Source organism: Arachis stenosperma, chromosome 4 (assembly GCF_014773155.1).
Source record: "Arachis stenosperma cultivar V10309 chromosome 4, arast.V10309.gnm1.PFL2, whole genome shotgun sequence".
NCBI lineage: Eukaryota > Viridiplantae > Streptophyta > Magnoliopsida > Fabales > Fabaceae > Arachis > Arachis stenosperma.
The window spans coordinates 12341868-12368862 of record NC_080380.1 but is presented as its reverse complement, the minus strand read 5'-3'; the positions used below and the strand labels follow the sequence as shown (position 1 = coordinate 12368862).

At 39.7% G+C, this 26995-nt stretch overlaps 1 protein-coding gene across 1 annotated transcript in view; it reads right to left on the bottom strand.

Moving 5' to 3' along the window:
* Positions 1 to 2278: 2278 nt before the first annotated feature.
* The window catches only part of LOC130974610 (wall-associated receptor kinase-like 22), a 28469-nt gene continuing 3752 nt past the window's right edge, over positions 2279 to 26995 (bottom strand). Inside the window, exon 4 of the mRNA XM_057899475.1 lies at positions 2279 to 3286. Coding sequence (XP_057755458.1) covers positions 2279 to 3286 — 1008 coding nt within the window. The remainder of the gene's footprint in view (positions 3287 to 26995) is intronic.

Sequence of the window (26995 nt, the reverse complement as noted above, 5' to 3'; positions counted from 1 at the left end):
CTTGTAATAACATTATTATGATATTTCTCTTTTTTTCTAAGCCAGATGTGTATTTAATGTATATTTTATCTTATTTTAATACATTTTTTTAAACAAAAAAAAAGCTCAAAACAATAAAATAAAACAATAGGCACAGATACAACAAATAAAAAGAATAAAAAATTATACTAAGAAACAGCGAAAAAGATTAACATCCTATTGTTATCTCTAGCATCACCATTAATAATCAAATGAATCAGTACTATATATCAATCCTTATAGCTTAAGAAGATTCTATCAATAAATATGTCAACACCCGTCATTTTGTTCTTAAAAATTATTTTATTTTTTACCCAATTAACCACTTCTTATACTTTTTTTTTTTTATTAGACTCTCGTGTCAAACTCTGAAAATGTTGTCTGATATTCTTTAGAATGATTCATATTTTTTTAAAGAGTGTCATCCATACATACCAAACCTGTCAACTAAACTCATAACCAAAGAATAAATTATGATTGTATTCAATATCTTTGTTACACAAAACACAAAGATTATTACTGTTACTAATAATTCTCAATCTACTCATCAATCTCTCTTTAGTGTTCATCCTGTCCACCAGAACAAACCATGCAAATAGTTTAATTTTTGGAAGAATCAATCCTCTCCAAATGGCACTAGCGTAACTATAACTTGTTATATTCTCTGAGAGAGTTTCTTCTTGCAAAATCTATACAAAAGAGTTAGTAGAAAATATATCTTTTTTTCTTATCAAATTTTTACACCTCTCTATCCTCTCTACTAGTTATTAGTTTAATTGGTCTTAACATGTCATGAAGTTGGTTGAAAATTTTTAACTCCCATTAGTAGATATCTCTCCTTCAATGAAAATTTTATATCCACTACTCAAATTCATAGTAAAATCCGCAATCTCTTATAAAGGATCTTTTTTTGTTTGAAATCGAGAAGAGCATTGGAAAGCTATCTTTCAAAGAATCACATTGTAACCATATATCCTCTCAGAAGCGGTTTCTCCTTCCATTTTCTAATTTCATAGACAAACCACTAATTATCGATCTTGTCCCTTACCCGTTGCTCATTGATTTGCAATTGACATACGTCTTTCCATGAATCTTCTCTAGTAAGTAAAATACGATAGATAACATTTAGAATTCAGAGTATTAACAGAGTACACAATCTTTTTTTACAATGGGCATTCCTCTTTTAAAAAACGCCATCACCACTTAAACAAAAGCGTTATATTCCTTATCATTGCATCGTCTATACCCAACCCACTTGACTTTTTTGGAACCTGTACCATTTCTCATTTTACAAGAGGCATATCATTGTTTTCATTCTCTTTACTCCACAGAAATCTCTCTGCAAATTAATTAATTTCTTTGCAATCGCTTTTGCCTTCTTATACCAGTTTAGAGAATAAATTGACAAGCTATTAAGTACAAATTTGATGAGAACTAGTTTACCATTTAAATTTTTTTGTTTAAAATATGATGAATACTCACATTCAATTTTTTTTTTATAAAGGTGTTAATTAAGAATCGTTAGATAATAATTTAATCAAATATGTCAATTTATTTAATGATTTTTAACTAACAATTTTTTACCTGAAGATAATTATACATGAATTTTTACATTAAAAAATATATAGAAGATTGAAAAATATTTTATATTTTTAATTAATAAAAAAATTATCTTTAAATTTTTTACGTGCCACACCCGGTCTTCGAGGCTTTAGAGAAGTGGTCAATGTTGCAAAAAGTTGTGTTACGGCGAATGGGTTTGAGATTGATTTGTTATTGGATTATGGGTTGTTAATTTGATCAACACGCTCGCTCTTTGAAGTTTGAATTATCTTCTCATTTATATACAGGGCCCTCTAAATTTATTGTCTAAGTTTCAGAGAGTGGGCCACTTCTATAAATGATGCTATTGAGAAAATTTGGCTATTACACCAAATCCAATATCAATTGTTTATAATTATTAATAAAATAAATGAATATAATATTATTTTAACAGCTCAATTCGAGTTCCAGGTTGATTCAGCCAAAAGGCATTATGCGGAAATTTATTTTACTTGAATAAGTAAATAAATATACAACTGTATTTTTCTTTTCATCTAATGCAAAGCTTACAAGTTTCTAAGTAAGAAGATTAAAAGACTGCCGAGTTCCTCCACCAAAATTACACCAAGTATACAATTAGTGTTTTGGAGTTTATATCTCCAACCATAATGACTTATTTTACATAAATATGACCAAGCAGCTTAAGAAAATTTACCAGTTATTCGGTAAAAATATGCATAACATCTGACTCTGAGGTGAGTGTTATGTTGCTTGGACATATATCAGGAGCAGAATCTGCAAACCATGGATGGTGATATTCAATTGCAGGATACTCAATTTCTGCATGATGATTTTGTTGTGCATTATTAGACTTTCTCTCCAATTTCCAGATCTCATCCAATTCTCTTGCGACTTCTTTCATAGTTGGGCTTCTTTTTCTATTGAGCTCTAAGCATCTATATGCAAGATTCGCAACAGCAATTATGTGCTCTTTCTCTCCTTCTTTTATCACCCTATCATCAATAATGTCAAGCAAGCGATCTTCCTCAACAGAAATAACAAAATAGGAAGCCAAACTTTTCGCTTCGTTAGATCCTAAGGAGGATAACGGTTTTTGTCCTGTTAATAGTTCAAGAAAAACGACTCCGAAACTGTAAACATCACTCTTTTCAGTCAATTGACTAGTATGAAAGTATTCAGGATCTAGATATCCAAAAGTTCCTTGAACTACAGTGGTGAGATGAGTATCTTCAATAGAGATCATTCTAGAAGTTCCAAAGTCAGCTACTTTTGCTCTGTACTTTCCATCCAACAAAATATTTGTTGACTTCACGTCTCTGTGATAAATTGGTTGAGAAGCAGCTGAATGTAAGCAAAACAAAGCTCCTGCAATCTCAGATGCAATTCTCAAACGCATATCCCAAGTCATTGGCAAGTCCTCATTTTGGCCATGCAAATATTCATAAAGATTGCCATTTGGAATGAACTCATAAACAAGCAAAGGAATTTCCTTCTCCAAACAACATCCTAACAACTTAACCACATTTCTATGGTTAATTTGTGAAAGGATCACAAATTCATTGATAAATTCCTCCACATTCCCTTGCACCCTGAACTTTTTGACAACAACAATGTTTCCATCTACAAGCATTCCTTTGTAGACGGTACCTTGTCCTCCCTTACCGAGGACTCTATTCATGTTGAAGTTATCCGTGGCCTTCTCTAGCTCCTTTAAGGTAAAGTGTTTAACTTTGTTAACATTAACTTCTCCGGAAGATATCCTTTGTTCTAACAGCACACCTCCATTCTTTTTGAAGTTATTTTCTTTGCGGTTCTTTACTATTCTTCTCTTTATAACTTTATATATCGAATGAAGTACCAACTCGACCCCTGTCTATTTTCAACAATGACAACGCGACCCCTCAAAATAAAATTGATTCAATTTGGTCCTTGTCCTCTGATTCTCACATGTAAAACCCGGTTAATTAACGGCTAATTAACCCATAAATGAGAATTTATTCTAGAAAGCCTAAAATGTGATTTTTATGGCTAAATGTGATAGAGGAGACTGAGACGAGAATTTTGGTACCAATTTTATAGAATTCGGACCAAGATTGGACCGAACGGGCCAAACCGGGCCAATTGGACCCAAAGTGGGTCCTTGGCCCAACATAACTTAACCAAAACCCTAGTTTTCAGCACTCTCTCTCCTCATTTGTTACACACACAAGCTGAAATGGTGGAGAGGAAGGGAAGAACATTCTCTCAACTTCTCTCTCTCACTTGATCTTCAAACCACCATAACTTTTGATCTAGAGCTCCGATTGCCGCTCCGTTTGTGGCCACGCGTTCACCGCGGAGAGCTCTACAAAACCCATACAATCAATCTTGAGGTAAGCCACGTGTTGCTGTTCGAAATCTCAGCCCTTAATTTCGAGTTTCATGGGTAAAATGTTGAGATTTTGGGTTCTTTGATGTTATAGGACCCAACTCTCTTGAAGGAGAAGGTTAATCTTGTCTCCTTGGACCTTGGGTGAGGTAAGATTCTCAACCCTAGTGTGATTTGTGATTTTATGATGTTTGGGTTTTGAGATGTTGTGTATGGGTATGATGTTTGTGGCTTAGGTTGTGTATGTGTGTATTTTGGAGCTTGATTGGTGACTTTGAAAAGCTTGGAAAGGGTTTGGTGGTGAAAAATCTGTTCTTGGAGGTGTTGAGACCTTGAGAGCTTGTGGATAAGTGGTTTGGAAGTGCTCCGGTGGAGCTTGGGAAATTCGGCTAAGGTATGGTTTCGGTTTCCCGTATCTAATATGTAATGTGGTAGGAAATACTTAGGCTAGAGGCCCTAAGATAGGCATTGAATGGTTGATGTTGTTAAATGCTTGAGATATATGATGTGGTCATAAATGTGATGATGATTATTGATGCCTTGGTGGTATGACGTATGAGAAATATGCATGTTGTGATATATGCTTGATGATTGGTTATGGTTGAATTGTGGGTTGAACCATGTTGATGGTGAGTATGATGTTGATTGTGTACAATAATGATTTATTGGAATTGATGTTGTTGAGAATTGGCATGAGGAGTAGTATATGATATGTCAATATGTTTGAGTTTGAGCCACTTGGGTGAAGTGGGCTAAAATGATGAGTTAGTGATTTGGTATATTGTGGTTATGTGTCAATGTGTGAGTTGAGGAGGCTTGATGTTGAATTTGATACATTTTGATTGATTTCAAAGTAAAGGGATGAAAATGGCATGTTTTGATTGATTTTGAAAAGAGTTGAAAATTGCTTGTTTTGAAAATGGCATATTGTGGTTTTGTATGAAAATATGGTTTTTGGGCATACTTTGATGGGACATAACTTGGACTACGAATCTCTGTTTTGTACCAAATCTGTTTAGAAATGAAATTGGATCCGGGATGTCCATGCCGTTCGAAGAACGGGTGAAAAACGATTTAAAATGAGGAAGTTATGTCCGTCGGAAGATTGGGGTCTAAATCTGTGAAATCCTGCAGCTTTTAACTTAGAAAATTTTTAGCAGAATGGCCCCTTGCGCGTGGGCGCACCTGGCGCGTACGCGCCGATCTTCCGAAAAGTGCCATCCACGCGTACGCGTGATGTGCGCGGGCGCGCCGATTGGGCTGCACCCAATGCCCAGCCATTTTCCCGAGAGTTATGCCAGAACTGTGCCGGTGTTGTGCCTGGGGCACGAGAACACCCGCGCGTATGCGTAGGTGACGCGTGCGCGTCGATGGGCAAGTTTGGAATCCACGCGTTAGCGTGCATGACGTTTGCGCGTCGATAAGTTTTTGAGGCCATCCACGCGTGCGCGTGGAGTGCGCGTATGCGCGGCCCTGTTTTCATCCCAAAGTTGATTTTTGAGTTTTAAAAGCCAAATCTCATACTTCTAAGCCTCCGATCTCACCATTTATGTCTTAAATCATTATGGCATGTCTAGCTATTAAAAAGGGGCTAGTGAATGAGGTAACTTGCGAGTGAAGCAAGGGGAATATGAATGATCAATGAGGATCAAGATGATTATGTGAGATGCGGAGGATGGTGGTGGAAGTGCTTGTTATGCCATTGGCCGAAGGGCCGTAATTGTTTATGAATTGGCTGGTTCTGGATTGAACCGTGAGCCGGAATAGCTGTGTATGCTATGAGTATTGGCTGGTTCTGGATTGAACCGTGAGCCGGAATAGCTGTGTATGCTATGAGTATTGGCTGGTTCTGGATTGAACCGTGAGCCGGAATGGCTGATATGGATGTTGATCCATGGATGAGAATTCATGCATGTTGATGCTGAATTATTGATAATTGTGAAATTGCACTTCCACTATCTGAGGTACGAGTTTCCTTGGGTAGTAGCAGTGGCTAGCCACCACGTGCTCCAGGTTGAGACTCGAAGCTCTGTTGACCCTATGTTGCAAGTGTGGTCGGGCACTGTGAAAGGCCCGGATGAGCTCGAACCCCCGTAAATATTCACCAGTGAGGGTGATGGATATGGATCATGTTTATGATCAAGTTTATAACGAGTATAACTCGAGTTTGGGGATGCGCGACAGAGGGACAGTCCAATGGTTAGCGACCAGGACTTGTCGGGTTGGCTCTATAACCGACAAGATGATATCATCGGCCACTAGGGACAGGCATTCATCATATGCATACTATGTGAATTGTTTGAGATTGCCTATTTGACTGCATATTACTTGTTAATTGTCTAAATGTCTTAACTGCTCCTATTTGTATATTCTTGTCTGATATAACTGTGTTTGATATATTATACTACTGCTGGTGGTTGGGAGGTTTGAAGGAATTGGAAAGGGAAGTATTAGTTAGACTGAAGAATCTTTAGTCAGATGCCCTTATATGGTTTAGCTTGTTTATAAGCTTTGATATTATCTGGAGGAAGTTCTAGGATTGCCTTTGGCTTTCCTCTATTATTATGTATTATATATGTGGAAGCTGTTACCATGCTGGGGACCTCTGGTTCTCACCCATGCGGATTTTGTGGTTTTCAGATGCAGGACGTGAGGTTTCCCGTTGAGACATGCTGGAGACTTCTACCCTTGCGAAGATCCTTTGTTCTCGGGACTATGTTTTTAGTTTATATGTTTTGCTTAGATACTTTTATCTCCATTAAATAATACAAACTGTGATGACTCCTCTTATGGGAGATTTTGGAGAATAGGTCTTATGTATTTGTGTCCCTTTGGGTTTCCTTTGGGGTTTTACTTATTTTATCATATGTATATATTGCTATGCTCGGACCGGTTATCTTCGCAGCCGGATCTTGAGTCTTGATATTCCTGTTTTTGACACTCCTTTGTATATATATAATCTCGCGTTGGTTTATCCTTGTTCGTTATGTTATCGATCGGAGTGATGCGCTTTTGAGTTGCGGTTTTTGTTTACCCCTTTTTCTACAAAGGCTCCTAGTTATAATCAATCATTCATACTACTACACGTACTAAATTTTTATTTTAGAGGTCGTAATACCTTGCCATCTCTGAATTATGACTTAAGCATAAGACTCTGTATGGTAGGGTGTTACATTATGGTATCAGAGCAGTTCGTTCCTGTAGAGCCTGAGGAATGGACTGACTATGCTTCTGTGCATTCTCTGTGTGTGTGTTATGTGCTATTAGTATATCTGCTTGATATAATTGGCATAAACGTTCATGAGCATGCATTTGGGACTTTGAAGCACTAGACTTCCGATATTGAGACTGATCAACTTAATATCGATTGTTGGGTGTGTATAGGAACCAGATGGCGCCTCGTGGACGCGGTAGGGGTAGTGCGAGAGGTCGTACGAATGCTCGTGCACCGGAGGATAACCCTAATGACCCGGTGAACTTTATGGCTGCGTTGGAGAACATGGCTGCTGCTATGCAAGCCACTGCTGAGGCTCTTGGTCAACAGATGAACAACCATGGTAATGATGGAGGTGGAGTTCAGGGCCCGATGACACTGGCAAACTTTTTGAAGGTTAATCCGCCTAAATTCAAGGGGACTACTAGCCCGACTGAGGCTGATACATGGTTTCAGGCTATAGAGCGAGCGCTGCAAGCACAAGTGGTACCTGAAGGACAGCGTGTCGAGTTTGCTACCTATATGCTTGTCGGTGAAGCGTCGCATTGGTGGCAAGGTATCCGACGTCTTCTGCAGCAGGGTGATGACTATATCACTTGGAATGTCTTCCAAGAAGAGTTCTATAAGAAGTACTTTCCGACTTCGGCTAGGACAGCTAAGGAACTTGAATTGTTACAGCTGAAGCAGGGTACCATGTCCATATCAGAGTATACGGACAAGTTTGAGGAGCTGTTCAGGTTCTCTCGCATGTGCCAAGGGACCCCGGTGGACTATGAGGAATGGAAGTGTGTTAAGTATGAAGGAGGACTCCGGAGTGATATCTTCAGTTCAGTGGGACCAATGGAGATTAGGACTTTCTCCGAATTGGTGAACAAGTGTAGGGTTGCTGAAGAGTGTGTGAAAAGGGCAACCGCTGAGAAAGGGACTCACAAAGGATCATTCCCACAGAACCGAGGGAAGAGCTTTGCACCTAGAGGTCCGTCTTTCAAGAGGGGAGGCTCTTTCAGGAGGCCCAATAACAACAACAACTCCCAAGGAAAGAAGTTTGGGAAGCAGCCTCAGAATGATCAAGCTTGCACTAGGTGTGGGAGTCACCATCCGGGAACACCATGCAAGGCCGGATGGGATTTGTGCTACAATTGTGGAAAAGCGGGGCATAAAGCCGCCAATTGTCTGGAGAGGCAGAAACAAGGTGCTGGGAAGGCACAACAGACTGGTCGGGTGTTCACCACTTCAGCTGTAGGAGCTGAGGGATCTGAGACACTCATTCGAGGTAACTGTGAATTAGCTGGTCAGACTTTAAATGCTTTATTTGATTCGGGAGCATCACATTCATTCATTGCATTTGAGAAAGCCCATGAGTTAGGGTTGAAGATTGTAACTTTAGGTTATGATCTAAGAGTGTACAATGCTACCCATGAAGCCACGGTAACTAGGCTAGGATGCCCGGAAGTTTCCTTTAGGTTCAAGCAGCGTGATTTTGTTCATAATTTAATCTGCTTACCGATGATCGGTCTTGATCTTATCTTGGGATTGGATTGGTTATCTAAGAACCATGTCCTACTTGATTGTTCTACAAAATCGGTGTACTTTATGCCGGAAGATACGGAAGGGCCGGTCGTGGTGAATAATTATTACTTGAACTCGATGATGGTGAGCTGTTCTGGGATCGAATGTCAGGGTATCATGTTGTTAACCGCGGGTGTTTCGGGTGATGACCAAAAGTTGGAACAGATTCCGGTTGTGTGTGAGTTTCCGGAAGTGTTTCCCGATGATATTGATGAGTTTCCACCTAACCGAGAGGTTGAGTTTGCCATTGAGTTGGTGCCCGGGGCGGGACCAATCTCAAGTGCTCCTTATAGGATGTCACCGTTAGAGATGAACGAGCTAAAGTCTCAGTTAGAGGATTTGTTGGGAAAGAATTTTATACGACCAAGTGTTTCTCCATGGGGTGCTCCAGTGCTACTAGTGAAGAAGAAGGATGGGAGTATGCGGCTCTGTGTGGATTACAGGCAGCTGAACAAGGTTACAATAAAGAATAAATACCCATTGCCAAGAATTGATGATCTTATGGATCAGTTACAAGGAGCTGGAGTTTTCTCTAAGATTGACTTGCGATCCGGTTATCACCAGATAAGGGTGAGGGGCGAGGATATCCCTAAGACCGCTTTCAGAACTCGTTATGGTCATTACGAGTACACTGTGATGTCCTTTGGATTGACGAACGCTCCTGCAGTGTTTATGGATTACATGAATAGAGTCTTCCGTCCGTTTCTGGATAGATTCGTTGTTGTCTTCATTGATGACATATTGATTTATTCCAAGACTGAAGAAGAGCATGCGGAACACTTGAGGACCGTGTTGCAGATTCTAAAAGAGAAGAAACTTTATGCAAAACTGTCTAAGTGTGAGTTTTGGAAGGGTGAGGTGAAGTTTTTGGGCCATGTGGTGAGTAAGAAGGGAATAGCAGTAGATCCAACTAAGGTGGAGGCGGTGATGGATTGGAAACAACCAACCACCATAACAGAGATAAGGAGTTTTCTGGGTTTAGCTGGCTATTACAGAAGGTTTATCAAGGGTTTTTCACAGATAGCTTTGCCAATGACAAAGTTAACCCGCAAAGACACTCCGTTTGTTTGGACTCCTGAGTGCGAGGAGAGCTTTCAGACATTGAAGAAAAAGTTGACTACTGCACCAGTGTTAGTGTTACCCGAGCCGAATGAGCCATTTGAGGTGTATTGTGATGCCTCATTAAAGGGTTTAGGGTGCGTGCTGATGCAGCATCATAATGTGGTGGCGTATGCCTCACGACAGTTGAGACCTCATGAAGTTAGTTACCCTACGCACGATTTGGAACTCGCTGCGGTTGTGTTTGCCTTGAAGGTGTGGAGGCATTATCTCTATGGGGTTAAGTTCCAAGTTTTCTCTGATCATAAGAGCTTGAAGTATCTCTTTGATCAGAAAGAGCTTAATATGAGGCAGAGAAGGTGGATGGAATTGTTGAAGGACTACGACTTTGAGTTGCATTACCATCCGGGAAAGGCGAATGTAGTGGCGGATGCGTTAAGTCGAAAGTCATTATATGCGGCTTGGATGATGCTTCAAGAGGAGAAGTTGCTTAAGGGATTCGAGAGTCTTAAAATTGGTACTCAAGAAGTATCCGGAACCTTGTGTTTGAGCCGATTAGAAATCTCAAGTGACTTTAAGTCCGAACTCCTAAAGGCTCATCAAAATGATGAAGCTTTATGGAAGGTGTTACCGGCCATTGAGCAAGGAAAACAGTGGAGGGTGTCGGAAGAAAAAGATGGGTTATGGAGATTCAAGGGTAGGATCATTGTGCCGGATGTTGGCACTTTGAGGCAAGATATTTTAGAGGAGGCACACAAAAGTGGATTCTCCATTCACCCGGGAAGTACTAAGATGTACCATGATTTGAAGGCGATGTTTTGGTGGCCGGGTATGAAGAACGATGTGGCGGAATATGTTTCAAAGTGCTTAACTTGTCAAAAGGTAAAGATTGAACATCAAAGACCTTCCGGGATGTTGCAACCTTTAGAGATTCCGCAATGGAAGTGGAAAAGTATTGCAATGGACTTTGTGTCGGGATTGCCAAGGACTAGGGCTGGTTTTGATGCTGTTTGGGTGATTGTGGACCGACTAACGAAGTCAGCTCACTTTTTGCCCATTCGTATGACTTACACCCTTGAGGAGCTAGCACGGTTATACATAAAGGAGATTGTGAGACTTCATGGTGTACCTGCTACTATAGTCTCTGATAGAGATCCTCGTTTTACTTCAAGGTTTTGGGGTGCATTTCAGAAGGCTTTTGGAACCCGATTAAGCTTGAGCACGGCTTACCATCCTCAAACAGATGGTCAATCTGAGAGGACGATCCAAACACTAGAGGATATGTTGAGAGCTTGTGTTTTGGACCAACCGGCGAGTTGGGATCGGTATATGCCATTAGTGGAGTTTGCATACAATAATAGCTATCATGCGAGCATTGGAATGGCTCCGTATGAGGCCTTGTGTGGGAGGAAATGTCAATCTCCACTATGTTGGTATGAAGCTGGAGAGAAAAGCTTGTTGGGGCCGGAGATGATAGCTGAGACTACTGAACAAGTCAAGAAAATCCGTGATAGGATGCTTACGGCGCAGAGTCGTCAAAAGAGTTACGCCGATCAGAGGCGAAAGCCCTTAGAATTTGAGGAAGGAGACCATGTTTTCCTTAAGGTTACTCCGACTACGGGAGTAGGTAGGGCGATTAAGGCAAAGAAGTTGAATCCTCGATACATTGGTCCATTTCAAATCCTGGAGAGGGTTGGACCGGTGGCGTATCGAATAGCTTTACCACCTCATCTTTCGAACCTGCACGACGTGTTTCACGTGTCGCAGCTTCGGAAGTACACTCCTGATGCTAGCCATGTGTTGGAACCCGAATCGGTTCAGTTAAGGGAAGATTTGACGCTTCCAGTGGCTCCAGTCAGAATTGATGATACTAGTATTAAACGGTTGCGTGGAAAAGATGTTTCACTAGTCAAAGTGGCATGGAGTCGAGGCGGCGTTGAGGAACACACTTGGGAACTTGAGTCAGAGATGCGATCGGATTATCCGCAATTATTCCCAGGTAATTGCATTTGAATTTTGTGGGCAAAATTTCCAATTAGGTGGGTAGAATGTAAAACCCGGTTAATTAACGGCTAATTAACCCATAAATGAGAATTTATTCTAGAAAGCCTAAAATGTGATTTTTATGGCTAAATGTGATAGAGGAGAATGAGACGAGAATTTTGGTACCAATTTTATAGAATTCGGACCAAGATTGGACCGAACGGGCCAAACCGGGCCAATTGGACCCAAAGTGGGTCCTTGGCCCAACATAACTTAACCAAAACCCTAGTTTTCAGCACTCTCTCTCCTCATTTGTTACACACACAAGCTGAAATGGTGGAGAGGAAGGGAAGAACATTCTCTCAACTTCTCTCTCTCACTTGATCTTCAAACCACCATAACTTTTGATCTAGAGCTCCGATTGCCGCTCCGTTTGTGGCCACGCGTTCACCGCGGAGAGCTCTACAAAACCCATACAATCAATCTTGAGGTAAGCCACGTGTTGCTGTTCGAAATCTCAGCCCTTAATTTCGAGTTTCATGGGTAAAATGTTGAGATTTTGGGTTCTTTGATGTTATAGGACCCAACTCTCTTGAAGGAGAAGGTTAATCTTGTCTCCTTGGACCTTGGGTGAGGTAAGATTCTCAACCCTAGTGTGATTTGTGATTTTATGATGTTTGGGTTTTGAGATGTTGTGTATGGGTATGATGTTTGTGGCTTAGGTTGTGTATGTGTGTATTTTGGAGCTTGATTGGTGACTTTGAAAAGCTTGGAAAGGGTTTGGTGGTGAAAAATCTGTTCTTGGAGGTGTTGAGACCTTGAGAGCTTGTGGATAAGTGGTTTGGAAGTGCTCCGGTGGAGCTTGGGAAATTCGGCTAAGGTATGGTTTCGGTTTCCCGTATCTAATATGTAATGTGGTAGGAAATACTTAGGCTAGAGGCCCTAAGATAGGCATTGAATGGTTGATGTTGTTAAATGCTTGAGATATATGATGTGGTCATAAATGTGATGATGATTATTGATGCCTTGGTGGTATGACGTATGAGAAATATGCATGTTGTGATATATGCTTGATGATTGGTTATGGTTGAATTGTGGGTTGAACCATGTTGATGGTGAGTATGATGTTGATTGTGTACAATAATGATTTATTGGAATTGATGTTGTTGAGAATTGGCATGAGGAGTAGTATATGATATGTCAATATGTTTGAGTTTGAGCCACTTGGGTGAAGTGGGCTAAAATGATGAGTTAGTGATTTGGTATATTGTGGTTATGTGTCAATGTGTGAGTTGAGGAGGCTTGATGTTGAATTTGATACATTTTGATTGATTTCAAAGTAAAGGGATGAAAATGGCATGTTTTGATTGATTTTGAAAAGAGTTGAAAATTGCTTGTTTTGAAAATGGCATATTGTGGTTTTGTATGAAAATATGGTTTTTGGGCATACTTTGATGGGACATAACTTGGACTACGGATCTCTGTTTTGTACCAAATCTGTTTAGAAATGAAATTGGATCCGGGATGTCCATGCCGTTCGAAGAACGGGTGAAAAACGATTTAAAATGAGGAAGTTATGTCCGTCGGAAGATTGGGGTCTAAATCTGTGAAATCCTGCAGCTTTTAACTTAGAAAATTTTTAGCAGAATGGCCCCTTGCGCGTGGGCGCACCTGGCGCGTACGCGCCGATCTTCCGAAAAGTGCCATCCACGCGTACGCGTGATGTGCGCGGGCGCGCCGATTGGGCTGCACCCAATGCCCAGCCATTTTCCCGAGAGTTATGCCAGAACTGTGCCAGTGTTGTGCCTGGGGCACGAGAACACCCGCGCGTATGCGTAGGTGACGCGTGCGCGTCGATGGGCAAGTTTGGAATCCACGCGTTAGCGTGCATGACGTTTGCGCGTCGATAAGTTTTTGAGGCCATCCACGCGTGCGCGTGGAGTGCGCGTATGCGCGGCCCTGTTTTCATTCCAAAGTTGATTTTTGAGTTTTAAAAGCCAAATCTCATACTTCTAAGCCTCCGATCTCACCATTTATGTCTTAAATCATTATGGCATGTCTAGCTATTAAAAAGGGGCTAGTGAATGAGGTAACTTGCGAGTGAAGCAAGGGGAATATGAATGATCAATGAGGATCAAGATGATTATGTGAGATGCGGAGGATGGTGGTGGAAGTGCTTGTTATGCCATTGGCCGAAGGGCCGTAATTGTTTATGAATTGGCTGGTTCTGGATTGAACCGTGAGCCGGAATAGCTGTGTATGCTATGAGTATTGGCTGGTTCTGGATTGAACCGTGAGCCGGAATAGCTGTGTATGCTATGAGTATTGGCTGGTTCTGGATTGAACCGTGAGCCGAAATGGCTGATATGGATGTTGATCCATGGATGAGAATTCATGCATGTTGATGCTGAATTATTGATAATTGTGAAATTGCACTTCCACTATCTGAGGTACGAGTTTCCTTGGGTAGTAGCAGTGGCTAGCCACCACGTGCTCCAGGTTGAGACTCGAAGCTCTGTTGACCCTATGTTGCAAGTGTGGCCGGGCACTGTGAAAGGCCCGGATGAGCTCGAACCCCCGTAAATATTCACCAGTGAGGGTGATGGATATGGATCATGTTTATGATCAAGTTTATAACGAGTATAACTCGAGTTTGGGGATGCGCGACAGAGGGACAGTCCAATGGTTAGCGACCAGGACTTGTCGGGTTGGCTCTATAACCGACAAGATGATATCATCGGCCACTAGGGACAGGCATTCATCATATGCATACTATGTGAATTGTTTGAGATTGCCTATTTGACTGCATATTACTTGTTAATTGTCTAAATGTCTTAACTGCTCCTATTTGTATATTCTTGTCTGATATAACTGTGTTTGATATATTATACTACTGCTGGTGGTTGGGAGGTTTGAAGGAATTGGAAAGGGAAGTATTAGTTAGACTGAAGAATCTTTAGTCAGATGCCCTTATATGGTTTAGCTTGTTTATAAGCTTTGATATTATCTGGAGGAAGTTCTAGGATTGCCTTTGGCTTTCCTCTATTATTATGTATTATATATGTGGAAGCTGTTACCATGCTGGGGACCTCTGGTTCTCACCCATGCGGATTTTGTGGTTTTCAGATGCAGGACGTGAGGTTTCCCGTTGAGACATGCTGGAGACTTCTACCCTTGCGAAGATCCTTTGTTCTCGGGACTATGTTTTTGGTTTATATGTTTTGCTTAGATACTTTTATCTCCATTAAATAATACAAACTGTGATGACTCCTCTTATGGGAGATTTTGGAGAATAGGTCTTATGTATTTGTGTCCCTTTGGGTTTCCTTTGGGGTTTTACTTATTTTATCATATGTATATATTGCTATGCTCGGACCGGTTATCTTCGCAGCCGGATCTTGAGTCTTGATATTCCTGTTTTTGACACTCCTTTGTATATATATAATCTCGCGTTGGTTTATCCTTGTTCGTTATGTTATCGATCGGAGTGATGCGCTTTTGAGTTGCGGTTTTTGTTTACCCCTTTTTCTACAAAGGCTCCTAGTTATAATCAATCATTCATACTACTACACGTACTAAATTTTTATTTTAGAGGTCGTAATACCTTGCCATCTCTGAATTATGACTTAAGCATAAGACTCTGTATGGTAGGGTGTTACATTATGGTATCAGAGCAGTTCGTTCCTGTAGAGCCTGAGGAATGGACTGACTATGCTTCTGTGCATTCTCTGTGTGTGTGTTATGTGCTATTAGTATATCTGCTTGATATAATTGGCATAAACGTTCATGAGCATGCATTTGGGACTTTGAAGCACTAGACTTCCGATATTGAGACTGATCAACTTAATATCGATTGTTGGGTGTGTATAGGAACCAGATGGCGCCTCGTGGACGCGGTAGGGGTAGTGCGAGAGGTCGTACGAATGCTCGTGCACCGGAGGATAACCCTAATGACCCGGTGAACTTTATGGCTGCGTTGGAGAACATGGCTGCTGCTATGCAAGCCACTGCTGAGGCTCTTGGTCAACAGATGAACAACCATGGTAATGATGGAGGTGGAGTTCAGGGCCCGATGACACTGGCAAACTTTTTGAAGGTTAATCCGCCTAAATTCAAGGGGACTACTAGCCCGACTGAGGCTGATACATGGTTTCAGGCTATAGAGCGAGCGCTGCAAGCACAAGTGGTACCTGAAGGACAGCGTGTCGAGTTTGCTACCTATATGCTTGTCGGTGAAGCGTCGCATTGGTGGCAAGGTATCCGACGTCTTCTGCAGCAGGGTGATGACTATATCACTTGGAATGTCTTCCAAGAAGAGTTCTATAAGAAGTACTTTCCGACTTCGGCTAGGACAGCTAAGGAACTTGAATTGTTACAGCTGAAGCAGGGTACCATGTCCATATCAGAGTATACGGACAAGTTTGAGGAGCTGTTCAGGTTCTCTCGCATGTGCCAAGGGACCCCGGTGGACTATGAGGAATGGAAGTGTGTTAAGTATGAAGGAGGACTCCGGAGTGATATCTTCAGTTCAGTGGGACCAATGGAGATTAGGACTTTCTCCGAATTGGTGAACAAGTGTAGGGTTGCTGAAGAGTGTGTGAAAAGGGCAACCGCTGAGAAAGGGACTCACAAAGGATCATTCCCACAGAACCGAGGGAAGAGCTTTGCACCTAGAGGTCCGTCTTTCAAGAGGGGAGGCTCTTTCAGGAGGCCCAATAACAACAACAACTCCCAAGGAAAGAAGTTTGGGAAGCAGCCTCAGAATGATCAAGCTTGCACTAGGTGTGGGAGTCACCATCCGGGAACACCATGCAAGGCCGGATGGGATTTGTGCTACAATTGTGGAAAAGCGGGGCATAAAGCCGCCAATTGTCTGGAGAGGCAGAAACAAGGTGCTGGGAAGGCACAACAGACTGGTCGGGTGTTCACCACTTCAGCTGTAGGAGCTGAGGGATCTGAGACACTCATTCGAGGTAACTGTGAATTAGCTGGTCAGACTTTAAATGCTTTATTTGATTCGGGAGCATCACATTCATTCATTGCATTTGAGAAAGCCCATGAGTTAGGGTTGAAGATTGTAACTTTAGGTTATGATCTAAGAGTGTACAATGCTACCCATGAAGCCACGGTAACTAGGCTAGGATGCCCGGAAGTTTCCTTTAGGTTCAAGCAGCGTGATTTTGTTCATAATTTAATCTGCTTACCGATGATCGGTCTTGATCTTATCTTGGGATTGGATTGGTTATCTAAGAACCATGTCCTACTTGATTGTTCTACAAATCGGTGTACTTTATGCCGGAAGATACGGAAGGGCCGGTCGTGGTGAATAATTATTACTTGAACTCGATGATGGTGAGCTGTTCTGGGATCGAATGTCAGGGTATCATGTTGTTAACCGCGGGTGTTTCGGGTGATGACCAAAAGTTGGAACAGATTCCGGTTGTGTGTGAGTTTCCGGAAGTGTTTCCCGATGATATTGATGAGTTTCCACCTAACCGAGAGGTTGAGTTTGCCATTGAGTTGGTGCCCGGGGCGGGACCAATCTCAAGTGCTCCTTATAGGATGTCACCGTTAGAGATGAACGAGCTAAAGTCTCAGTTAGAGGATTTGTTGGGAAAGAATTTTATACGACCAAGTGTTTCTCCGTGGGGTGCTCCAGTGCTACTAGTGAAGAAGAAGGATGGGAGTATGCGGCTCTGTGTGGATTACAGGCAGCTGAACAAGGTTACAATAAAGAATAAATACCCATTGCCAAGAATTGATGATCTTATGGATCAGTTACAAGGAGCTGGAGTTTTCTCTAAGATTGACTTGCGATCCGGTTATCACCAGATAAGGGTGAGGGGCGAGGATATCCCTAAGACCGCTTTCAGAACTCGTTATGGTCATTACGAGTACACTGTGATGTCCTTTGGATTGACGAACGCTCCTGCAGTGTTTATGGATTACATGAATAGAGTCTTCCGTCCGTTTCTGGATAGATTCGTTGTTGTCTTCATTGATGACATATTGATTTATTCCAAGACTGAAGAAGAGCATGCGGAACACTTGAGGACCGTGTTGCAGATTCTAAAAGAGAAGAAACTTTATGCAAAACTGTCTAAGTGTGAGTTTTGGAAGGGTGAGGTGAAGTTTTTGGGCCATGTGGTGAGTAAGAAGGGAATAGCAGTAGATCCAACTAAGGTGGAGGCGGTGATGGATTGGAAACAACCAACCACCATAACAGAGATAAGGAGTTTTCTGGGTTTAGCTGGCTATTACAGAAGGTTTATCAAGGGTTTTTCACAGATAGCTTTGCCAATGACAAAGTTAACCCGCAAAGACACTCCGTTTGTTTGGACTCCTGAGTGCGAGGAGAGCTTTCAGACATTGAAGAAAAAGTTGACTACTGCACCAGTGTTAGTGTTACCCGAGCCGAATGAGCCATTTGAGGTGTATTGTGATGCCTCATTAAAGGGTTTAGGGTGCGTGCTGATGCAGCATCATAATGTGGTGGCGTATGCCTCACGACAGTTGAGACCTCATGAAGTTAGTTACCCTACGCACGATTTGGAACTCGCTGCGGTTGTGTTTGCCTTGAAGGTGTGGAGGCATTATCTCTATGGGGTTAAGTTCCAAGTTTTCTCTGATCATAAGAGCTTGAAGTATCTCTTTGATCAGAAAGAGCTTAATATGAGGCAGAGAAGGTGGATGGAATTGTTGAAGGACTACGACTTTGAGTTGCATTACCATCCGGGAAAGGCGAATGTAGTGGCGGATGCGTTAAGTCGAAAGTCATTATATGCGGCTTGGATGATGCTTCAAGAGGAGAAGTTGCTTAAGGGATTCGAGAGTCTTAAAATTGGTACTCAAGAAGTATCCGGAACCTTGTGTTTGAGCCGATTAGAAATCTCAAGTGACTTTAAGTCCGAACTCCTAAAGGCTCATCAAAATGATGAAGCTTTATGGAAGGTGTTACCGGCCATTGAGCAAGGAAAACAGTGGAGGGTGTCGGAAGAAAAAGATGGGTTATGGAGATTCAAGGGTAGGATCATTGTGCCGGATGTTGGCACTTTGAGGCAAGATATTTTAGAGGAGGCACACAAAAGTGGATTCTCCATTCACCCGGGAAGTACTAAGATGTACCATGATTTGAAGGCGATGTTTTGGTGGCCGGGTATGAAGAACGATGTGGCGGAATATGTTTCAAAATGCTTAACTTGTCAAAAGGTAAAGATTGAACATCAAAGACCTTCCGGGATGTTGCAACCTTTAGAGATTCCGCAATGGAAGTGGGAAAGTATTGCAATGGACTTTGTGTCGGGATTGCCAAGGACTAGGGCTGGTTTTGATGCTGTTTGGGTGATTGTGGACCGACTAACGAAGTCAGCTCACTTTTTGCCCATTCGTATGACTTACACCCTTGAGGAGCTAGCACGGTTATACATAAAGGAGATTGTGAGACTTCATGGTGTACCTGCTACTATAGTCTCTGATAGAGATCCTCGTTTTACTTCAAGGTTTTGGGGTGCATTTCAGAAGGCTTTTGGAACCCGATTAAGCTTGAGCACGGCTTACCATCCTCAAACAGATGGTCAATCTGAGAGGACGATCCAAACACTAGAGGATATGTTGAGAGCTTGTGTTTTGGACCAACCGGCGAGTTGGGATCGGTATATGCCATTAGTGGAGTTTGCATACAATAATAGCTATCATGCGAGCATTGGAATGGCTCCGTATGAGGCCTTGTGTGGGAGGAAATGTCAATCTCCGCTATGTTGGTATGAAGCTGGAGAGAAAAGCTTGTTGGGGCCGGAGATGATAGCTGAGACTACTGAACAAGTTAAGAAAATCCGTGATAGGATGCTTACGGCGCAGAGTCGTCAAAAGAGTTACGCCGATCAGAGGCGAAAGCCCTTAGAATTTGAGGAAGGAGACCATGTTTTCCTTAAGGTTACTCCGACTACGGGAGTAGGTAGGGCGATTAAGGCAAAGAAGTTGAATCCTCGATACATTGGTCCATTTCAAATCCTGGAGAGGGTTGGACCGGTGGCGTATCGAATAGCTTTACCACCTCATCTTTCGAACCTGCACGACGTGTTTCACGTGTCGCAGCTTCGGAAGTACACTCCTGATGCTAGCCATGTGTTGGAACCCGAATCGGTTCAGTTAAGGGAAGATTTGACGCTTCCAGTGGCTCCAGTCAGAATTGATGATACTAGTATTAAACGGTTGCGTGGAAAAGATGTTTCACTAGTCAAAGTGGCATGGAGTCGAGGCGGCGTTGAGGAACACACTTGGGAACTTGAGTCAGAGATGCGATCGGATTATCCGCAATTATTCCCAGGTAATTGCATTTGAATTTTGTGGGCAAAATTTCCAATTAGGTGGGTAGAATGTAAAACCCGGTTAATTAACGGCTAATTAACCCATAAATGAGAATTTATTCTAGAAAGCCTAAAATGTGATTTTTATGGCTAAATGTGATAGAGGAGACTGAGACGAGAATTTTGGTACCAATTTTATAGAATTCGGACCAAGATTGGACCGAACGGGCCAAACCGGGCCAATTGGACCCAAAGTGGGTCCTTGGCCCAACATAACTTAACCAAAACCCTAGTTTTCAGCACTCTCTCTCCTCATTTGTTACACACACAAGCTGAAATGGTGGAGAGGAAGGGAAGAACATTCTCTCAACTTCTCTCTCTCACTTGATCTTCAAACCACCATAACTTTTGATCTAGAGCTCCGATTGCCGCTCCGTTTGTGGCCACGCGTTTACCGCGGAGAGCTCTACAAAACCCATACAATCAATCTTGAGGTAAGCCACGTGTTGCTGTTCGAAATCTCAGCCCTTAATTTCGAGTTTCATGGGTAAAATGTTGAGATTTTGGGTTCTTTGATGTTATAGGACCCAACTCTCTTGAAGGAGAAGGTTAATCTTGTCTCCTTGGACCTTGGGTGAGGTAAGATTCTCAACCCTAGTGTGATTTGTGATTTTATGATGTTTGGGTTTTGAGATGTTGTGTATGGGTATGATGTTTGTGGCTTAGGTTGTGTATGTGTGTATTTTGGAGCTTGATTGGTGACTTTGAAAAGCTTGGAAAGGGTTTGGTGGTGAAAAATCTGTTCTTGGAGGTGTTGAGACCTTGAGAGCTTGTGGATAAGTGGTTTGGAAGTGCTCCGGTGGAGCTTGGGAAATTCGGCTAAGGTATGGTTTCGGTTTCCCGTATCTAATATGTAATGTGGTAGGAAATACTTAGGCTAGAGGCCCTAAGATAGGCATTGAATGGTTGATGTTGTTAAATGCTTGAGATATATGATGTGGTCATAAATGTGATGATGATTATTGATGCCTTGGTGGTATGACGTATGAGAAATATGCATGTTGTGATATATGCTTGATGATTGGTTATGGTTGAATTGTGGGTTGAACCATGTTGATGGTGAGTATGATGTTGATTGTGTACAATAATGATTTATTGGAATTGATGTTGTTGAGAATTGGCATGAGGAGTAGTATATGATATGTCAATATGTTTGAGTTTGAGCCACTTGGGTGAAGTGGGCTAAAATGATGAGTTAGTGATTTGGTATATTGTGGTTATGTGTCAATGTGTGAGTTGAGGAGGCTTGATGTTGAATTTGATACATTTTGATTGATTTCAAAGTAAAGGGATGAAAATGGCATGTTTTGATTGATTTTGAAAAGAGTTGAAAATGGCTTGTTTTGAAAATGGCATATTGTGGTTTTGTATGAAAATATGGTTTTTGGGCATACTTTGATGGGACATAACTTGGACTACGGATCTCTGTTTTGTACCAAATCTGTTTAGAAATGAAATTGGATCCGGGATGTCCATGCCGTTCGAAGAACGGGTGAAAAACGATTTAAAATGAGGAAGTTATGTCCGTCGGAAGATTGGGGTCTAAATCTGTGAAATCCTGCAGCTTTTAACTTAGAAAATTTTTAGCAGAATGGCCCCTTGCGCGTGGGCGCACCTGGCGCGTACGCGCCGATCTTCCGAAAAGTGCCATCCACGCGTACGCGTGATGTGCGCGGGCGCGCCGATTGGGCTGCACCCAATGCCCAGCCATTTTCCCGAGAGTTATGCCAGAACTGTGCCAGTGTTGTGCCTGGGGCACGAGAACACCCGCGCGTATGCGTAGGTGACGCGTGCGCGTCGATGGGCAAGTTTGGAATCCACGCGTTAGCGTGCATGACGTTTGCGCGTCGATAAGTTTTTGAGGCCATCCACGCGTGCGCGTGGAGTGCGCGTATGCGCGGCCCTGTTTTCATTCCAAAGTTGATTTTTGAGTTTTAAAAGCCAAATCTCATACTTCTAAGCCTCCGATCTCACCATTTATGTCTTAAATCATTATGGCATGTCTAGCTATTAAAAAGGGGCTAGTGAATGAGGTAACTTGCGAGTGAAGCAAGGGGAATATGAATGATCAATGAGGATCAAGATGATTATGTGAGATGCGGAGGATGGTGGTGGAAGTGCTTGTTATGCCATTGGCCGAAGGGCCGTAATTGTTTATGAATTGGCTGGTTCTGGATTGAACCGTGAGCCGGAATAGCTGTGTATGCTATGAGTATTGGCTGGTTCTGGATTGAACCGTGAGCCGGAATAGCTGTGTATGCTATGAGTATTGGCTGGTTCTGGATTGAACCGTGAGCCGGAATGGCTGATATGGATGTTGATCCATGGATGAGAATTCATGCATGTTGATGCTGAATTATTGATAATTGTGAAATTGCACTTCCACTATCTGAGGTACGAGTTTCCTTGGGTAGTAGCAGTGGCTAGCCACCACGTGCTCCAGGTTGAGACTCGAAGCTCTGTTGACCCTATGTTGCAAGTGTGGCCGGGCACTGTGAAAGGCCCGGATGAGCTCGAACCCCCGTAAATATTCACCAGTGAGGGTGATGGATATGGATCATGTTTATGATCAAGTTTATAACGAGTATAACTCGAGTTTGGGGATGCGCGACAGAGGGACAGTCCAATGGTTAGCGACCAGGACTTGTCGGGTTGGCTCTATAACCGACAAGATGATATCATCGGCCACTAGGGACAGGCATTCATCATATGCATACTATGTGAATTGTTTGAGATTGCCTATTTGACTGCATATTACTTGTTAATTGTCTAAATGTCTTAACTGCTCCTATTTGTATATTCTTGTCTGATATAACTGTGTTTGATATATTATACTACTGCTGGTGGTTGGGAGGTTTGAAGGAATTGGAAAGGGAAGTATTAGTTAGACTGAAGAATCTTTAGTCAGATGCCCTTATATGGTTTAGCTTGTTTATAAGCTTTGATATTATCTGGAGGAAGTTCTAGGATTGCCTTTGGCTTTCCTCTATTATGTATTATATATGTGGAAGCTGTTACCATGCTGGGGACCTCTGGTTCTCACCCATGCGGATTTTGTGGTTTTCAGATGCAGGACGTGAGGTTTCCCGTTGAGACATGCTGGAGACTTCTACCCTTGCGAAGATCCTTTGTTCTCGGGACTATGTTTTTGGTTTATATGTTTTGCTTAGATACTTTTATCTCCATTAAATAATACAAACTGTGATGACTCCTCTTATGGGAGATTTTGGAGAATAGGTCTTATGTATTTGTGTCCCTTTGGGTTTCCTTTGGGGTTTTACTTATTTTATCATATGTATATATTGCTATGCTCGGACCGGTTATCTTCGCAGCCGGATCTTGAGTCTTGATATTCCTGTTTTTGACACTCCTTTGTATATATATAATCTCGCGTTGGTTTATCCTTGTTCGTTATGTTATCGATCGGAGTGATGCGCTTTTGAGTTGCGGTTTTTGTTTACCCCTTTTTCTACAAAGGCTCCTAGTTATAATCAATCATTCATACTACTACACGTACTAAATTTTTATTTTAGAGGTCGTAATACCTTGCCATCTCTGAATTATGACTTAAGCATAAGACTCTGTATGGTAGGGTGTTACATCACACAACGCAGTTCTTGTGGATATTTTTTGGTCAATTCTGAACGGAAAATGCTAATGTGTTAGGTTCAGAAATGGACAGGGATCTAATTGTCTCTAAATTTAAATTGGTTAGGGGTTTATTTATCCTTATAATTTTTTAAACAATATTTTTTTAGATTATTTTTTTATTTATTATATTAATATTCTTTTTCCAATAAATTATTAAATATATGATATAATAAGTACAAACTAATTAATAAATTATTCAAATTTAAAAATATCATTTATTATGAAACTAAATAAATCATTCTCAAATATAATTTTTAAATACATAAATAATAAACATTAAAATTCAGTTAATACATTAATAATAATAACCCTATGATATACTATTAGTATTATTATCTAGATAATTTTTCACAATAAAGTAAAAACTAATGAACACATTACTTGATATATAGTAAAATATTTTTGAGTAATAACAAATTTAATTTTTTATCTCTTTAAACTAAATTAATAATTCTATTTGATATCTTTATACTAAAATACACTATGAATAAACTACTAATACTAAATAAAATAATTAAAATATAACTAATATATGATGGAGACCATTTATAAACTCAATAAATTTAAAGTATCAATAATATTATTAATCTATTAATAATACATATGATCATAAGGTTATAGATTGATAAAGATTTATCAATATAAGAATAATATAGATTAATTAAAATTTTAAGTATATTAAAATTCAATTAAAGAGATAAAAAATAGAATTATTTCAATTAGTATTTAATTATTTCATTAAAGGTTATATATTTTAATTATTTCATTTAGTATTAGTAGCTTGCTCATAGTGTATTTTAGTACAAAGATATCAAATAGAATTATTAATTTAGTTTAAAGAGATAAAAAATTAAATTTGTTATTACTCAAAAATATTTTACTATATATCAAATAATGTGTTCATTAGTTTTCACTTTATTGTGAAAAATTATCTAAATCATAATATTAATAGTATATCATAGGGTTATTATTATTAATGTATTAATTGAATTTTAATGTTTATTATTTATGTATTTAAAAATTATATTTAAAAATTATTTATTTAGTTTCATAATAAATGATATTTTTAAATTTGAATAATTTATTAATTAGTTTGTACTTATTATACCATATATTTAATAATTTATTGAAAAAAATATTAATATAATAAATAAAAAAATAATCTAAAAATATTGTTTAAAAAATTATAAGGACAAATAAATCTCTAACCAATTTAAATTTAGAGACAATTAGACCCCTGTCCATTTCTAAATCTGACACGTCAGCATTTTTCATTCAGAGTTGACAGAAAAATACCCACAGAAACCGCGTTGTGTGACGAAATCAGAAGACAGGGACCGAAGTGGATCAATTTTATTTTAAGGGGTCACATTGTCATTCTTAAAAATGGACAGAATACTTCACTCTATATACCCTCCATGAACCGATGAGTAAAATGATAGATCCAACACTCGAGAAAACACCTAACAAATTTGTTTCATTAATATTTAAGATATTAATAATATATTAAAAAATTAATAATCATATTAATTATATACTAAAATCAATTATTAAAATTAACTATTAAAATAAAATATACATTAAAAATAAATTAAACTACACATATATTTATTTATATATAAATACATAATAACAACTTTTAATGTGAAAATAGCACTTTTGAAAAATTAATATATGTGTAAGTGCAAGTTTGAAAATATCAAGTGACACCAATGGTTCACAAATAAAGTCTAAAGAATAAATTTAAATGGTTAAATTTTAAGTTAAAGATAAGAGTGATGTTAGACAACTAAAAAGATTTTATTTATCACAAATTTTATATTCTAAATTATAACCTTCAACTATAAATCTTAAATTATAAATTTAAAATTTAAAATCGACTAATGTTAAACAGCTAAAAGTTAATTCTCTATTTCTTTAAAGATAAATATAATTTTTTCATTAAGTAAAATGTTTGGAAACATTTTTATATTTTTTATACTTATTTTCTTTTCTTATTTATTCTCTCTTTCATTTAATAAGATTATAGAAAATATTAGGAACCAATAATTTCAATGTAAGAAAATATAAAGTTGATAACTATTAATCCAAACCGAAGACAAGAAAAAAAAAAAGAAGTCAGTCACCTAATATTTTTCTAAAATTATTACTAGGACAAAAATTACAAATGAACACTCGTTTAAAATCCAATAAATTTTAAACATTGTCGTTTGTTTAGAAACAGAGGAATTTTTTTAAGTTACTGCTAATGCTAATATATATTAACCAAACAAAAAAATTTGCTACTAACCGCTACTTTAAAGCCTGATTTGTTAGTATATTAATTTTTTATGCACTTTAAGAGAATATAATATTCTTTTAGGCCAAATCAACAATATTACTTCTAATGAAGTAATTAATTATAAACATTATTCGTCTGTTTATATATATATATATATATAAACGTACCTACTATAGCCCATTTTGATCGGCTGCTGTTAATTTCTTCGTTGCCGTAGTGGTCTCCATCCTGATTATCATCTGTAACGCAAATTAAATACATTTACTGAACGAAACTTAAACTATAAAAAAGTAATATGGAACAAAACGAAATTTATTTGATACTTTTTTTTTGTGACTAATTTATTTGTTACTTGAAATAATACTTATTGATGGTTTTAGTGGCTAAGAGAAAGGGGTTGAATTTTAGCCCCTTTTTCTGTTTGATTGAGTTTTTTGGTCTTTGAGGAGATTTTTCTGTTTTTGTCTCGACTCTAGCCACGAGACTTTTTATTTTTGTCTCGTCACTTGGCACAGGATATTTTTTGGTTTTATCTCTTGAGCAGTAGAAACAGAAATGGAGTAGTAGAGATAGAAGATTACACCCAGATATATCCTAGTTCAGCTGCTAAGTGCAATGCAGCCTACATCCAGTCTCCATCACAACTATGATGGAATTTCACTATAATAATCCTGATTACAAACTGTAAAGTGCTAACCCAACTTACAAGGGAATTCCCACAGAATCATGAAACACAACATAGACGTACAAAGGAACTCTAAGGACATCTATGGCTTTTTCTTTTAATTTTGCACTCTCTGCCTTTTTCGCTTTATGGTTTTTTCATACAAACCTCACTGTTTGCCTTTTTCCATGAGACTCAAAACATGGCAAAATTAAATGAAAAAATAACAAAACAGAATACATTGAAGGAGAAGAAAATC